The following is a 15,321-nucleotide window of genomic DNA, read 5'->3' as shown; positions in this document are numbered from 1 at the left end:
CCCCGCGGCCCGGAGGCGGAGGGAGCGGTGCGGCTGCGCGGCCGCAGTGGTAGCGGATCCCGCAACGCCGCCGCCCCGCGGGGAGCCGGGCAGGGCAGGGCCGGGGGTGGGGCGGGCTCGGCCGGGCGGAGTGCGCGCTCGGGGCGGCCGGAGGAGCGCAGGATGTCGGCGACGCTCTACGTGCTGTCTACGCTGGGAGGATACGTCCTCACCTCGGCGCTGCTCCTCAAATGCCCCGGGCTGCTCCACCGGCCCAAGCGGCAGCGCTTCCGCTGCCGGCACATCTCGCACCGCGGCGGTGAGTGGGGTGGGGGGCGGTGATGGGGGTCCCTCATTGCTCGGCGCTGCCCCTCCGGCAGTGCGGATCTCGGCCGAGCCGTGCCCGCTGCGCGCCCAGCCTTCCTCCCCCCGCCTAATTTTAGGTGCCACCTGCTGACCGCCGCTTCATTTCAGAGCCGAATTAATCTCCCGGCGTCAGCCGCGATCAGCTCCGTGCGATGCTTTCCCCCCTCCGGGCGCTGCGCTGACGATCCCCGCTCCGGCAGCGCGGATCGCTCCGTCCTCCGCGGCCCTCAGCGCCGCTCCGCAGTGAAGATGAGCGCGGTGCTAAAAGCGCTCCTCTAAAAGACCCCAAAAGTTTGGGGTTGGGGGTTGGTTTTTTTTTCCCTCTATCTTCTGCAAAGGGGGAACTACAGAGAAGGTTTCGTCCTGTGCTGATGGGGGTCAGCGCCGAGCCGTGCTCCGTTGGTAGAAACGCCACCCGTTGTCTCCTTGGTTTTTTTGCCCTATATTCGGTGCGAGGTGCCGTAGGCTGAGTGCTTTGGATGTGCTTTGTGTGGGCTTTGAGTGCGGTTCCATCGCCTCTCCTTTTCTGTGAGTTATTAAATCACACGACACGGAGCTGAGCTCTGAAAGCTTTTCCTGCTTGGATTTGTTTCCTTTGCTTTATGGGACATGCTGAGCTTCTTATAACTCATCACCTTAAACATAGCACAAAGCACGCCTCACTCGGCACGTGTCTGCTGCTTGTTTCCTGCTGAGCAGATCATTTTGATTACCACCCATTCATTAATTGAGAAGCCATTGCAAACTTGCGGGTGACTTTGCAGGCACTCGGTGTGACCTCCTTAATCTGCTTTTGTTCACGCCTCTACGCTGCAGCCTCAGCTCAGACGCAGCCCTGAGCCTCCGAGGGAGCACTGAGTGCCACCAGAAGGGCAGGAAGGCTTTCCCTAAAGGAAACATTATTTGTCGGGTGCTTGGAGACAAAGTCTGGCTCTCGGAGCTGCCCTGTGTCTGTGTGAGCAGCACAAGTGCACCTCGGTGGAAATAAAGCCTGAGTGGCGTCGGGGCAGCATTGCTCATCGCCCGCCACGGGGCTGAGGATTGCTTACATTTCATACCCTGCAGTGTTTACCTCAGGATGGATTCCTGTGGGACTCTGCTGCTCCTCGTGCTGTGGCCTTACGTGCAGTGTCAGGTTTCTTTATTGCATTGCTCCAATTGACTGCAGAGCTCAAGGTAACGCTTGTTTGACTTTTTCCTCCCTGAGGTGAGGCTTTGCATGCTTTGGTTTGGCTTCTTTCTTCATGCAGGACTCTCTTATCTAAGTTTATGGTTCCTCAACAGAGACCTCTTTCATACAGGAGCTTTGTTATCTCAGTTCATAGCTCCTCTTGGATGCATCCCTGAGTTATTTCTTTGCTTTTGGCGTAGTTTTGAAATTGCTCGTTGCCAGGGTCAATAATGAGATCCTGATTCTCTGTGCTGGAGTCCTCTGTCTGCACAGACCTAATGGCAGAGCTGTTGTTTGACCAAGGTGGTGTTCTCAGATGTATATCAGTCTGTGGGAGATGTCATGAAATGGCAGAGTGGTTGGAGTTGGAACGTGTCTCAGTGATTTCCCACTCAGCAGGTACATATTTTCATCTAGCAGTCGTGGGTTGGACCTTCTGGAGGTCTCTGTGTCCAACCCTGTGCTCAGAGCAAGGCCACCCTCAGCAGGTTGGTCAGGGCCCTGCCTAGTGATGAATACATCCAAGGATGGAGACTCTGTAGCCTCTCTGGGCAACCTGTGTTTGATCACTCTTCCAAAAAGAGGTTGTTTTTTTCCTTGTGTTTAAAGTGAATGCCAGGGTTTCAGTCTGTTCCCATTGCTTCATCGCATCTCAGTGGTGCCCCATGGCAGGGCTGGCTCAGCCTCCGTCCCGTTGGGTGTTTGTACCTGGGGATAAGATCTCCCCTGAGCTTCTGTCCCCCAGGCAATAATCCCAGTGCTTTCAACCAAGGATCTCTCACTGCTTAACTTTCATAGCTCTTCTCTGGTGGATCCATGTCTCACTTGTATTGAAGAAACCAAATTTAGTAAGGGTCATTGCTTGTGGGACACGAAAGCTTGCTTGCTGTAGTTCCCTTTTCTGAGAGTGGTTTACAGAAGCCATATTGCTGACGTACAGCTCCCATTTCAGCTGATCTCTGAGTGCTTTTCCTCACTTCCCCATAACACAAGTCAGGCTTTTTGCTTCCAGCTGGTTTGACTCCCCACTCCTCCCTGCCCAACGCATAATTTGTGAAAGGAGTCATCACAATTCTTCTTTTTGTACGTTTCTGCCCATAAATGTTGGGATAATGTTCTGGCTGTGGTTTTCTTTCCCTCTCTCCCAGCTCAGGATATAGGGCTGTATTGTCACGGTTGATAAGTTATCTAAAACTTTTTAATTGTAGTTAATTTATAACTAATAATCTGTGTGCTATGCGGGGCTTTCCCATCTGTTAGGCACTTATCAGAGGTGTCTGATGGGGTTCTCATGCTCTCCTTTATCCCTGTGTCATTTCTACCACTTAACCTCTTGCTAATGCTAAAGCCAAACTTCATAAAACATCACCGAATGCCAAACTGCAGAAGCTGCAGTGGATTTACCATATGTTAAACCACAGAGGTTTGGTCATTTGGATTCTGCCAGTTAAGCCTCTCTGTAAGCTTACCAGCACAGGTAACTCAAGGAACACAGCTGTAAATTGCTGATTGGATGCACGTAGAATTTCATTGCTTTACTGGCTAAACACAGATTTAGATAAGTGTGTATTGACAAAGCCTCGTTAACGGGCAGGGCCTTGCTGCAGCTCCTATAATTCCTGTTTACAGGGCCTGTCCTTCCTCGCTGCAGAGTAGTTAGGATTTGCATCAATATCCTTCCTTGTTCCCTGTAGCTTCCTGCAGTTCTGCTGCTCCATACGTAGCACCTTTCTGAGGCAGGGTGAAAGCACAGCCCTCACCGTGCTGATGCTTCAAAGGTTTTTATGTAAAGAATGACGAGTTGCAAGGTTTATTTCTGCCAGAGGAAGCAATGAATTGGCTTCTCCTTTCTTTTCTCCACTGGAGTTAATGTGCTTCATTCCCCGTGTGTGAGACCGCTCTCTGCCAGCAGCGTTGCCCCTTGCTGACAGGTTGGTGCTGTTTCAGGAGCACTGACAGAAGAGTTGTCACATTTGCTAAAATAAATGCTCTCATTTGTGTATTCAAAGTATGCAGATCCAAGGTGACAGCCTTGGCTTTTCCCTCCCCCCTCCATCTCTTCATCCTAATTCCTCCTAATGTCTTCATCCTAATTCCTCAAAATGTGCTTCTAATCTAAAACCTTTGTATTTCTTTCCTCTACTGAGGTGAAGGAAAGGGTTTCAGTGCCTGTTCTTGTTATTTTTATAGGTGCTGGGGAGAACCTGGAAAACACAATGGCAGCCTTTCACCAGTGAGTACAAATAGAACCTGTATGTCTGTATCTGTGGTGTCCTCATTGTCTTTAATGAGTGAAGTAATCACTAATGACCTGACTTCCACCAGTTTGGGTTACAGCACTGAAGTCATCTCCTGTGCATGACTTGCATGGGTTGCTTAACGTGGCTCTAATTTCACATGAGGAAATCTGGGGTCTCATTTCCTCATCTTCCAGCAAATTAAACAGTGGTGCTTCTACGTGTGATGGAGATTACATCTGTTGGGTTGTCATTTTGAAGCTGTTTTTGTAAGTAGCACCAGATGCTTTTTTACCTTCTCAGAAGGTGTTTCAAATTCAGATACCCACGTGCTGCTGCCCTTCAGGCCATCTGAATTTTGGCTGCTGGATGCACTGCTCTCCATACTCTGTGGTTTAATGGCGTTCAGTTTCCTCCTCTGTACAGAAGTTTAAGAATTCATCTCCCACTAGGACTGAAGTCTTAATGTTAATGAACTTAATATACCATCTGTAAAGCTGTTAGGAAGGTTTGAGTTCTGTTTTCTCCACACACACATAATTCATTTGCACAATGTGTGAAAGCCTCTTATCTACGGGTTTGCAATCGAGTTGGTACTGGAAAGCCCTTTAAGCCTCCAAGCATTTAAGAAGCAATGCATTCAAACAGCGTTCTCAAAAGCCCTTGGAAAAGCAGCACATCTCAAACCACAGCTGCCAAAGAGCAGCAACCAAATTATGTGGGCTCCTCTTTGTTCCTTTGGGGCTGCTGTTTGGGTTTAACTGCACAGAGTGGGCTCAGCAGTCTGCACAGTGCCTTGCAGGCGGAGCTGTGCCAGCTTCCCCATCCAAACAGTGCCATTGAAAGTGCTGCAGTCTTTTCTATCTCCATGGAAGCTGAGCAGAGCTGTGTGTTTGGTTCCTGCTGGCCTGCCTCTCTCCAACTCCGCTACGATGCTTTCCAGAAAGTGCTCCTTTTTCAACCGTGTCTTAATTGTGATGTAGCATCACACTGGTTTAATATGGACAGAGGTCTTAAAAAGAAAAGTTATGCCTCAGCTTGTATTTAATTCTCAGAGCTAAACTCTGTTAAGGACTGTCCTGGGACTCGCGTCGTGCTGTGTGATAACACTGCTTCTGTTCTGACCACTTTAATTACCTTACTGTCATAGAATAACACATGCACTCAGGTCCAGATCAGTTTTACACTGATCACAGCTGCCAATTGCAGATAGCATCACTGCGTTCTGGAGAGCAATTAGTTCTTTGTGCCAAAGTGGTTAAAAACATCCTTGTGGACTCATTGGGCTCTTACCATCGTATGCTGTGAATGCTTCTGTGGTGGTTTGAGATTTTAGAATAATTATTGTTAAGCTAAAGAAGACATTTGCACTGTGTTAAAGTACCTGGGGCTCTGGCACAAAAGAGAACCCAGCAGTTCATTCACAGACACAGCTGTCCTCATTGCAGTGTAGGTTAGTGTTGTCCTGACAGGAAGCTGCTAAGTAAACTCTCCAGATATTTTTATCCTGCTTCATTTCCATTTCTTTTATGATCAGGCTTACTTTAGAGAGAGAGAGTTTTAAACAGTGTGCACAGCAATGAAAGCTCCTGGTCAGCTCAGCATTTATAAAATCTATACATTGTGCTTTATTAGGCCTTGCTATGTGCCATGGCTTGAAAACAGTTGAACTTCAGTGAGCAAAGAACTCTGCCATCCTCGTTTGCAAATGCGTTCTGCTTTTCAACCTGAACTCAGGACACATTTTGCTGAATCTGGAGCATGCTCTGTGGTGATACAGATCTCACATTGGTACAGAGCTGTAGAGCCAATGATCCATTAAACTGTGATATTGCTATATGTTGAGTGGTAGGTTGCAGTGCCAGGGCTCCCAGTCCAAATCCCAGCTCTGATTCACAGTGCTTTGTTTATTCTTGCATCAGCTTTCTGCTGCAATAGAGTTATTTGTTCCTTGCTTGGCAGTACAGCTGTGAGGATTTGTTACATCATAAAGCAGACAAAGTGCCTTCCCTGAGATTACTTCAGCTGAATAACGCACGTGTGTTGGGCCTGGACCTGTACAAAGTACATGTGTGCTTCAAGGCAGACTTTTTTTGCTTCCAGTGCTGTTAACATAGGAACAGACATGCTGGAGCTGGACTGTCACCTGACCAAAGATGAGCAAGTGGTTGTGTCCCATGATGAGAATCTGAAGAGATCGACAGGAGTCGATGTCAACATATCTGACCTCAAGTACTCTGTAAGTTGGAGCAAAATCTTAGTGCTCAGTGGTGCTTAGGAGTGTGTTTGTAGAATGGTTGGGGTGGGCAGGAGGGCTGTGTGTGCATGCAGAGCCTAAGGAGGGAAAGCTTAGCTAACAAGGTATCCTATAACCAGCTACTTGATGGGCAAATTGGAAGAGGAATCGCACCGCACTGCTCTGCTGGACTGCCTTTCCATCCAATATAAGTGGAATTCTGTTTTCAGGGGGTGTCTGGACACACTTTGCCTCATTCAGCAGCAGGTAGCAGAGCTCCAAGAGTGCCACATAGTTCCAGAATGAATGAACAGAATGCACAATTGCTTTCTAGGCAAGAAAGAGAATTGATTAATTTTGTCTTTAAAGGTAGCTTACCTGGCTTATGAATATCTATGTGTTTTTCAAGAGGAGTCATGATTGTATCCCTGCATTTAAGTTACTGGTGGTTTGTTTTTTTTTTTCCCTTTAAGGAACTTCCACCATATCTCTGCAAGTTGGATGTCTCGTTTCAGAAAGGTGAGCTTTTGTCTTTTGCTGTTTGGGTTTGCGGTTTTGGTAACTCATTTTCCATCTGGCAATGTCTTATTTTGGCAAAGGGAGTGGAGAAGTGTGTGTTTGCTTCCATCGGGATCTGGAGAAGTGTCAAGCAGATACAATCGTTTTGGTGATGTGTGGTGACTCACACATATGATCCACAAGCAGTTTCAGACATTAAAATTTGGGGATTTTGCCATCTGTCCCCTCTGCTTAGGGAGTGCTCTGTGGTGCATTTTCCTAGAAGGAAAGATTTGCTATGTGGCAGCTGAGCCCATGCTGGCTCATTCTTGGTTTTAATGATGCCTGGACTCCTGCTGTTGCAAAAATAATGACTAAATCTTGTGCTGTTTGGACCTAGACATCAAAATATCTCAGTGCGTTTTCATTACAGGAATGAGCTTTTCATAATTATTTACAACTATGAGTGAAGGTGGTGGTGTTGTTTCGTTGGATGGCTGATTGAATTTGGAAAACGTGCTTATTTCTGTGCACTGTTTTTACTGCTAAGATAAGAAATGCTCTGACATCTCAGCTTTTGCCTGCAGTATGTTATAAACGGCCACAGTGGCGACAATTCTCTTGTTTCCCCAGAAAGTCACTCTGAGGGAAAAGATAACCGCATCCCTCTCCTGAAGGAGGTGTTTGAGGCATTTCCACAAACTCCTGTCAACATTGACATCAAAGTGAACAACAACGTGTTGATCAGGAAGGTGCGTGTAAAGATGTGAGGCTGAACCTCGTGTGAGGACGTTGGAGTTCCAAAAGAAAAGAGATTCTTGGAGTTGAAGTCTTCCTAGAACATGGATTTCAGACTGCTGGCACCCTTCACGTTAGATCTTGCCTGGACGCCTACCTGTGCGACCTACTGTAGGGAACCTGCTTTGGCAGGGGGGTTGGACTCGATGATCTCTGGAGGTCCCTTCCAACCCCTACAATTCTGTGATTCTGTGTGATTCTGTGATCTTGGACCGCATATGGAATAATGTGGAACATAGAGATCTAGTGCAAGATCTAACCATGTCAGCAGACAAGGGAAGAGCCCCTGGTGTCATCTATCTGGCCAACAGTAGGGCCTTTGGCCCTGCCTCCCTTGACATCCTTCTCTCTTTGTCCTGAGTGTAAACGTAGTGTAATTATCTTAAAATGGGAGAGGATGTAGGAGATCTGTCTTTCCTGTGGTGACTGATGTAGTAAAAAAGTAGCAATTAAATTATTCTGCGTGTAACAGTCAATGAAAGCATGTTAGATTTCTGCTTTTTGGATTCTATGTTGCAGGTCTCAGAGCTGGTGAGTCAGTATAAACGAGAGCATTTGACAGTATGGGGGAATGTCAATTACGAGGTGGTATCCAAGTGTCTTAAGGAGGTAAGAATGGATCCAGCTGAGCTTTGTTCTTGCCCTCCTGTTGCTGTGTGATGACATGTACAGAAAGCACCCCGCAAATCAAGACTGATGGAGCCATGCCAGCCTTTTAGTAATGATCTCAAATTTTGCATTAGTGTTGTAAGCACAATAAGAACTGTTAGAACAAATCACGCTTAGCTAGCACCCATGTATTCTGCAGTACAACACTTAGGGAACAAAGCTTAATTGTTCTGTAATATGTAGAATCTTATGTTTTTTATGCCAGGACCTCCTGTTGCCAGGATTGTGCATCATTCATCTGGTGCAAAAGCAATTCTTATAAAGACTGCTTATTGCATGTTTCTTTTTATTAAAGTAATGGGTTTTGATATTAGTTGCCACTAACTTATATTGGCATAAAGCTGTTTTACAGCTGAAACTGCTATTCCTTTTTGTGCTAAGAAATTATACAGTTTAGAAGTAAATTAAATTATGCCTAGTCCAAAGGGAAGCTGATATGGTTATGTTGACCACGATGAGGTATAATTGTTCATTCCTGGTTCCTGCAGAATGCTGACATTCCCATCATCTTCTGTTTGCAACGTGTCCTTCTGCTTCTGGGACTCTTCTACACTGGTCTGCTGCCATTCATTCCTTTCAAGGAGGAATTCTTGGAAATCCCCATGCCTTCCATCATCCTCAAGTGAGTTGGAGCTGGTTGGTGGGCGCCACACTAGAATAACTGTAAAACAAGTGGATGATCATGGCAGCTTGAGCAGTAAATTGAGCCATGAACAAAGAGTGAGGTGGAACATTTCCGAGGGAAACACGCTGCACAAGCAGGTGGGCAGACAGAGATGTGGTACATTCTGAAGGAGCTGCGCCACAACTTACAGTGAAGCTCTGTTGCAAGGAGTGCTTTTACTTCAGACTGGAGAGATAGGAGGCTCCCAGTTGCTGAAATTTTCATTTCCTGATCAAGTAAAGGGGCACTGAGACCTATCTGAATCGATGACCGAAGTGATGACTCCATAGTTGTCAGTGTTCTGGTGGTTTGACCATATCGTATCAAAAGTTTTGTAGTGATGCTTGTCCTGCAGAGGTAGAAGTCAGTCCATTCATTTCTGTCCATCAGGTGCAAAGGGTGATTGTAAAGAATATGCTCAGCATCTTTATAGTTCTATCCCAGATGATAACAAATAGTATTTATTTCTTGTTAGGTCAGCTGCTTTTGGGTATTCATAAGTGAAAGTTATGCAAATTTTATGGTCCTCTATGTTTAACATGTCTCTAGCCAGCTCTGAGTTAAACTATTGCTAGTGTGGCATCCTTGTGCATATCAGTGTTTGGTAGCATGTCCTGCAAATGCCACCTTCAGGCTGCTGGTGCTGGTGCCATCCAGACAGCAGTATGTTGCAATGCTGGACAAATAACTGCACTTTTCTTCTTTCTTAGATACGGGAACAGAACAAATTAGTTTAAGGCCAGGGGGAAGTCGGTACCAGGGTAGATCTGAGATTTCCCATGCACTTTTTTTCTCATGCTATACTGAAAATGTAACACCCATCTCTGCTGCTCCTCTTAAGCGTGGCACATTTCTCTTCTGTAACCCAATTCCAAGTCACTGTCTTGAAATGAAAGGGAAATTACTGCTCTGAGAAACTGCAGGACTAATTCTTCACGTTTCTTTTGCAGAAACATCTCAATTCTTTAATCACTGCCCTGCTAATTTTTTATTCTCTTCCTCAACAGACTGAAAGAACCAGAAAAGATGTCAAGAAGCCAGAAATTTATTATCTGGCTAGCTGACACGTAAGATTTTAACCTGATTAAATGTTTAATCATATTTAGTCTCAGTATTGACAGTTGGCTTAAGCAGTGAAGAGCAAATGATGGCGACAGGTATTTCTTGAGCTGTCATTTCTTGCAGATTCCTCTAGCATTTTTTCAGTGCAACATAAATCATATTCAGATCTTTCCTTTATGTTCCTGTATACTTATTTTTTCATGCACACACACACAGAAACACCCTGAGATACAGTAACAGTGCAGAGCATTCCAGTGTGACTTAAAATACTTGAGTGTGTGTTCGGTTGCTTGCCATGCAGGCAGATGCACAGCACAGCTCTGTTGTGTTTCACAAGGTTGTGACTGCTTACTGATGTTGTCAGAGGAGATGCTGTTTGGCTCACACTGAGTGTCTTGCATTTTAAGGCTATTTGGACGATTTCACAAGATGCAGTGAGAGTCTGTGCTGCTTCTGGGTTTGCCATCCATTTGCTTCATTAAGTGGCACATCAGGAGAGTTCTCTCATCTGATGTGAAGAGCAGAAATCTCATCTGAAGGCAAAATATTGGTCATGATACAGAGGTGTCTGTACAGGAAACAGGGATTTGATCTTCAGAACACTGATACAAATACCCATTATTAATTCAGACTGGAAATGTTAGGTGGACTTGAGTTGTTCAAGCTTTCTGTAGTAATCACTTTCTTGTGGAAACCATTGAATCTAATTGCTATATGGTAATTGTATTGCAGAGCATCAATTGATGTTAAAAATCCCATCTATGTTCATGAACAAATATCTTTCTCTTTTCTGCAGATTGCTAATGAGGAAAGCACTTTTTGATCACCTCACTGCTCGGGGCATTCAGGTACAGTGTGGCAAAGCTGGAGGAAATCTGCTTTAGATCTGAATCTGAATCTGAACAAGACAGACATGGCCTTAAGATGGGTTCATGTTCTCTGTCCCTTTCTGTGAGGATTATTTCAGTTCAAATCCTTTGTAGAGCTACATAACCTGGAGCAAATCTCCATTACTTGGATTGGGGGAAGGTTGGGGGTGGACAAAGTTAAGCTACAAAATGTGCAAAGCTGCTTTCCTGATTGGGGCTTTTCTTGACTTTTGGAGATGCCTGAAGATTTGGGTAACACTGGAGTTGAATTCAGCCAGAAAATGTCTTCCCACACACTGTTTGCCTTTGAGGAAGGATACATGCTTTGGCATCGCAGCGTAATGGTTTTAATACATGTGGCATCATTGCTGTCACACATGAAACAATCTAGGTCAGCAGTCACTACTCTTTATTTGAGTATTTCCTGTAATAATGGGTCTTTCTGTATTGCAGGTATATATTTGGGTACTGAACGAAGAACAAGAATACAAGAGAGCTTTTGATCTGGGAGCAACCGGAGTCATGACAGACTATCCAACAAAGCTCAAGGAGTTTTTACACAACTATCCCGTGTAAATACAGGCAAACAAGGAAGACTTTGCAGAACAGATGGAGCCAAGAAATTTAATCAAAAAAAAAAAAGAGTTGAGCAACGTACACAAATCACATTGTTGGGAAGGTGATTCCTGACCTTGTCAGGTTGCAACCTAATGGAAAGGCTGTCTATTTATTTTAAGACTTTAATTACATAGTTTACGTTTGTAAATAGATCATGTAGCAAAGGTGCACTTCACTAATAGTCGTGACTAAGAAGAAAGTTGCTGGATAGGATACCTGTAGATAGAAGTGTTGTTTTATCAGGCACAAGTGTTCCTAAGCAGATGTCAAGACACGTCAGTTACTCCAATTATATTTTAGTGTGCAGAAACTAAAGGGCTTCTGGAAGTGTGCCCTTTGTGTATGTATTGCTTGTGCTGCTTTTACTTTCTGAATAACTTGAAGGGTGAGAAAGAGAAACAAATGCACAGGAGAAATAGAGAGCAGAATCTGTGGACAGCCGGACAGTTCAGCCTGTGAAGTGTAGTAAAAGCAGTCACTTTTTTCTTTCTTTTTTTTTTTTCCAAACCAAAATTAACCAATTTGGTCAGTGCAGGTTTCCTCAATTATTATTACTGATAAGAATGCTGAGCTTCAGTTTCAGCTGTATTTAGACTTCTTTTTGATGTGATGGTAACACAGTGACTCGCTGGCCAATGTCCAGACACAGCATTTAAGCTTGCTGCTGAGTTTGCTTAGTTCTTCTGCAAGGATCTGGGTTTGCCCCTGGTTCTGAGCTGCCTGTCAGGCTGCCATGGCCTGGCAGCAGTGAGCTGCCCAGAGAGGAAGATTGCACTTGGTGTAGACTACACTTCCTTTGAAATACTCTTTTCACAAAGGAAACCGATGTTTTTAGGAGTCTTTTGCACTTTCATAGTTCTGACACCTCTTGGCTTGTTTAACGGGAAGCTGTTTTTTGGATGAGGGACCAAAGAAGATTTTAAATTTGGTCAGGAGTTTTAGAAACAACGTAAAAGGTTTGTTTTAAATGAATTCACCCAAAGCAGATATATATATACATATATATATATGCCTGTAAAAGGAGCAGCTATCAGTCTAGGATGCCTGTAAGTTTTAGTCTTTTTCTCCACGTTCAATATTGATGAAGTCTATAGGCATGGACTCAGAAGTAATTTTACCAGCAGAAGCCAGGAATCCCCAGGTGTCATGGAATGGGGAAGGACAGGAATGTATTTTTAGAAGCTGAGTGCTGTTCTGCCCCTCTGAACAGATGCTCTGAGTGCCAGACACATTTGAGCCTGTGATGCCCTGTGTTTTGGCATCGTCATGTTAGGGTTCTTCAGAAAGAATTTGACTCTTTTAGCTCAGTTATTCACGATGACATGTATAGAGCCCAGTCATCAGGTGGCACTGCTGGAACACAGCTGTTGTGTTGTGATGATAGTATCTAATTCCTTATGGACCTTCATGTGAAAATGATGTCACTTAATAATGAACACAGTAGCCAGAACAAGAGAGAGATTCACTGCAAGATATACTCATTATTCTAAAAGTTTGTAAAGCAATGAATTTTTTCCCTTCCCATCTCAGACTTGGAAGGGCTCTTGTTTCACTGCAAGGCTGCTGTGCCATACCTGTAATCATGGAGCATCTTTGCTATTTCATTATGCCCATCCGTGGTAGAATGTCACGTCCATCTGAATGGATGATATTCATCTGTGTTGTGCAATGTCCACTTCATGGAAGTTCCTTTCCAAGGAGTTCTTACGGATGAAATAGAAGGCATTACTGCATTTACACTTTAATTGAACGTGTGACAGTGGTGGCAAGTGAGTTAATGGTGTCCTTCTCAATGTCTGCCTACTTAAGATGGCTGTAGATTCGATTTCCTTTTAATTTAATCAGGCTTGTTGTATACTGAATGGCTGAGAGGAAAATGTAACTTCCTACCTGCTCATAGGAATAAGGATTACATGATTTATCATGTGCTGTGCTTCTTGTTTCCACTTCAGACCAGTTATGCTGGTCAGGTAACTGCTAATAATCAGTCTAGCAATATTTCTTCCTGTTTTCTAATATTCACAGAATAGTTTCAGAATAGGCTCCATATGGGTCTCAATAGGAAAAGAAAAACCTTCTACCCTCTCTGTTCAAATTTGGTCTACTATTCAATTATAGCTCCAGATCCTACATTTTTGTGCAGTATATACTTTTTTTCTACTCAGTTTTATTGCTGTCCAATTTCCAACATGCACATCTCCACTGAGATACAAGTACAACTCTGGTTTTATCAGATGCTACTGAATAGCACAAGTTAGGACTTCTCTTAGGCTAGGAATAGCTGAGTTTTAAAACACCACTTTTGTTTTCTGGACTCGATCTCTCATGGGACACAATGATGACTTCATTTTTTCTCTTAAGCTTTCCCCATTGCTGCATAAGCAAACTATCTTGCTTTGTTCCACACTGACTGACAAAACACTGCTATTAAAATGGACTTTATTTTTACATTATATGCTACCTGTTTTGCTGCAGCTGCGGTGTTGGGAACTTGTGCCTTCAAAGATGCTCAACACATTTTTCAACCACTGCTCTTCCTACGTCTGCTGTAGCTTTTGACTGTGCTGTTCATACGTGAGCTCTCTTTGATAAATCTGCTACTTGATACCTGAAGTTTAAGTAAGATTTATGGAAAGGAGTGCTGAAAAAACTGCTGAATTCCTTCAGTCACTCGTTTGGACCACAGTAAAGGAGCTAAAGTTTGGTCTCTTGAGGCAGACAGTGTTGTGTGGAAGAAAGCATGGCTCTGAGCTCCAGTGCACAATAGGCCGCAGTAACTGTCTGTAACAAAATAACATGGAATTGAGGGAGTTGTAGGATGTTTGTTCTGAATTGCTTTGTTTGAATGTTCCATAACCTGCCGCTTGATTTCAAAACCACTTGGACAGAAAACCACTTGTTGAGGTCTTGCTCAGCCGCCCAGCAGGATGTTCAGTTAATCTCCGTCTCCCAGGAGAGATTTTTTTTTCCCTTTGGGTAATTTTAACTCTAAGTATTGTTTAATACGTACCGTGTTCTCAATCTTTTGCAAAATACGTGATGTATGAAGGATGATGCATGTATTCCATGCACTTTTGATCTGCAGAAACAGTTTTGGACCTCTAGCTGAAAATCTGTGAATTGATATATATTTTTTTTTTCTTTTCTTGTAAGTAAAGGTTGATGCTCTTGAAATGTGACACATTCAGATATCTTTGCTCATAAAAGATCTACAACTAAATACTACTTCTTTATGAATTCTTTGTGTGATTTCTGTTATGAAGCTGTGCTTAGAATGTAGTAAATTTCTTAATGGTGGCCTTTGGATGGATGCTCAGAAAATGAATTATCTTATATGCATTGAACTCTTTGGAAACTTTTGGCACTTATATTGGCTTTCCCATCCCATACCTCAGCATCTGTGTGGCTAAAGAAAGCCTGCAAAGGAGGTAAGCCTGCCTTCTGTGTGCAGAGCCTTCGGAAACAAACCTCTGAAATCAGTTCCTACTCAATTTATCTACAGTTCATTTGAAGACAGAAGCAGTAGAAGATAAACTTGATCATAAATGGAGGGAAAAAAAATGTGATCAGCATATTATGGGGTATTAAAAGCCTCTAACAGGTGAGAGAGCTGCTGGTGAGCTGGTGGCAAATAACCAGCTGTGTTTTGAATGTGGTTGGTGCTGCTGGATAGCATCGTGAGTGCAAACTTCTGTGCAGGTTGTGTGTCTTTAGGTGATGGCCTGCTATAAGCACAGCACTGATGCCAAAGTGCTTTTCCTCATGGTAAGCTGATGAATATTTCCTCTGCTCCGCCAAGTACAGCTACAGCTTTGCTGCTGGGTTGCCATTGATTTACATCTAGTGCTGGGTATTAAGGTCAAGCGTAGAGCCTCGAGGTTCTGTATTAGCTAAGAGGCGAAGCAGGCTTTTTGTAAGCAACAGCAGTTAGTAACTAGGAAAGAATTTGGGCAGGCCGACGGGAGGCGGCTTCCGCGGCGGCTGCGGGCTGCTCCTCGTGTCCCAGCGCTCCCACCCGCCCCTGTCGTACCGCTGGAGACCGCCAGGAGGCGCTGCAGCCCCGCGGGAGCCCACCGGGACCGGGCAGCTGCTGGCGGCTCCGCGCTGGTTACGGAGGGTGCGGCGTAGGGGGAGCAGCGCCTGTGTGTTCGTTG

The 15,321-nt window shown here is 44.5% G+C and overlaps 1 protein-coding gene across 1 annotated transcript; it reads left to right on the top strand.

The window, feature by feature from the left end:
• The first annotated feature begins 43 nt into the window (after window positions 1-43).
• On the top strand, window positions 44-14,392 carry GDPD1 (glycerophosphodiester phosphodiesterase domain containing 1). Its single transcript, XM_048966916.1, has 10 exons — window positions 44-298; window positions 3,707-3,749; window positions 5,857-5,992; window positions 6,463-6,508; window positions 7,121-7,239; window positions 7,805-7,894; window positions 8,443-8,576; window positions 9,626-9,685; window positions 10,477-10,528; window positions 11,003-14,392. The coding sequence occupies exons 1-10, from the start codon at window positions 163-165 to the stop codon at window positions 11,123-11,125; spliced, it is 939 nt and encodes a 312-aa protein (XP_048822873.1). The 5' UTR covers window positions 44-162; the 3' UTR covers window positions 11,126-14,392.
• Window positions 14,393-15,321: the final 929 nt, after the last annotated feature.

The sequence above is a fragment of the Lagopus muta genome, chromosome 20 (genome assembly GCF_023343835.1).
Source record: "Lagopus muta isolate bLagMut1 chromosome 20, bLagMut1 primary, whole genome shotgun sequence".
NCBI classification, from domain to species: domain Eukaryota; kingdom Metazoa; phylum Chordata; class Aves; order Galliformes; family Phasianidae; genus Lagopus; species Lagopus muta.
The sequence above is the reverse complement of the archived record's forward strand: the minus strand, read 5'-3'. Positions and strand labels throughout refer to the sequence as shown.

Excerpts from the sequence above, each read along its gene's own strand:
- GDPD1 (XM_048966916.1), top strand. The coding sequence starts at position 163 with ATGTCGGCGACGCTCTACGTGCTGTCTACGCTGGGAGGATACGTCCTC. Across the intron at positions 5,993-6,462 it reads TATCTGACCTCAAGTACTCT|GAACTTCCACCATATCTCTG; the intron begins GTAAGTTGGAGC and ends TTTCCCTTTAAG. Across the intron at positions 6,509-7,120 it reads GGATGTCTCGTTTCAGAAAG|AAAGTCACTCTGAGGGAAAA; the intron begins GTGAGCTTTTGT and ends TTGTTTCCCCAG.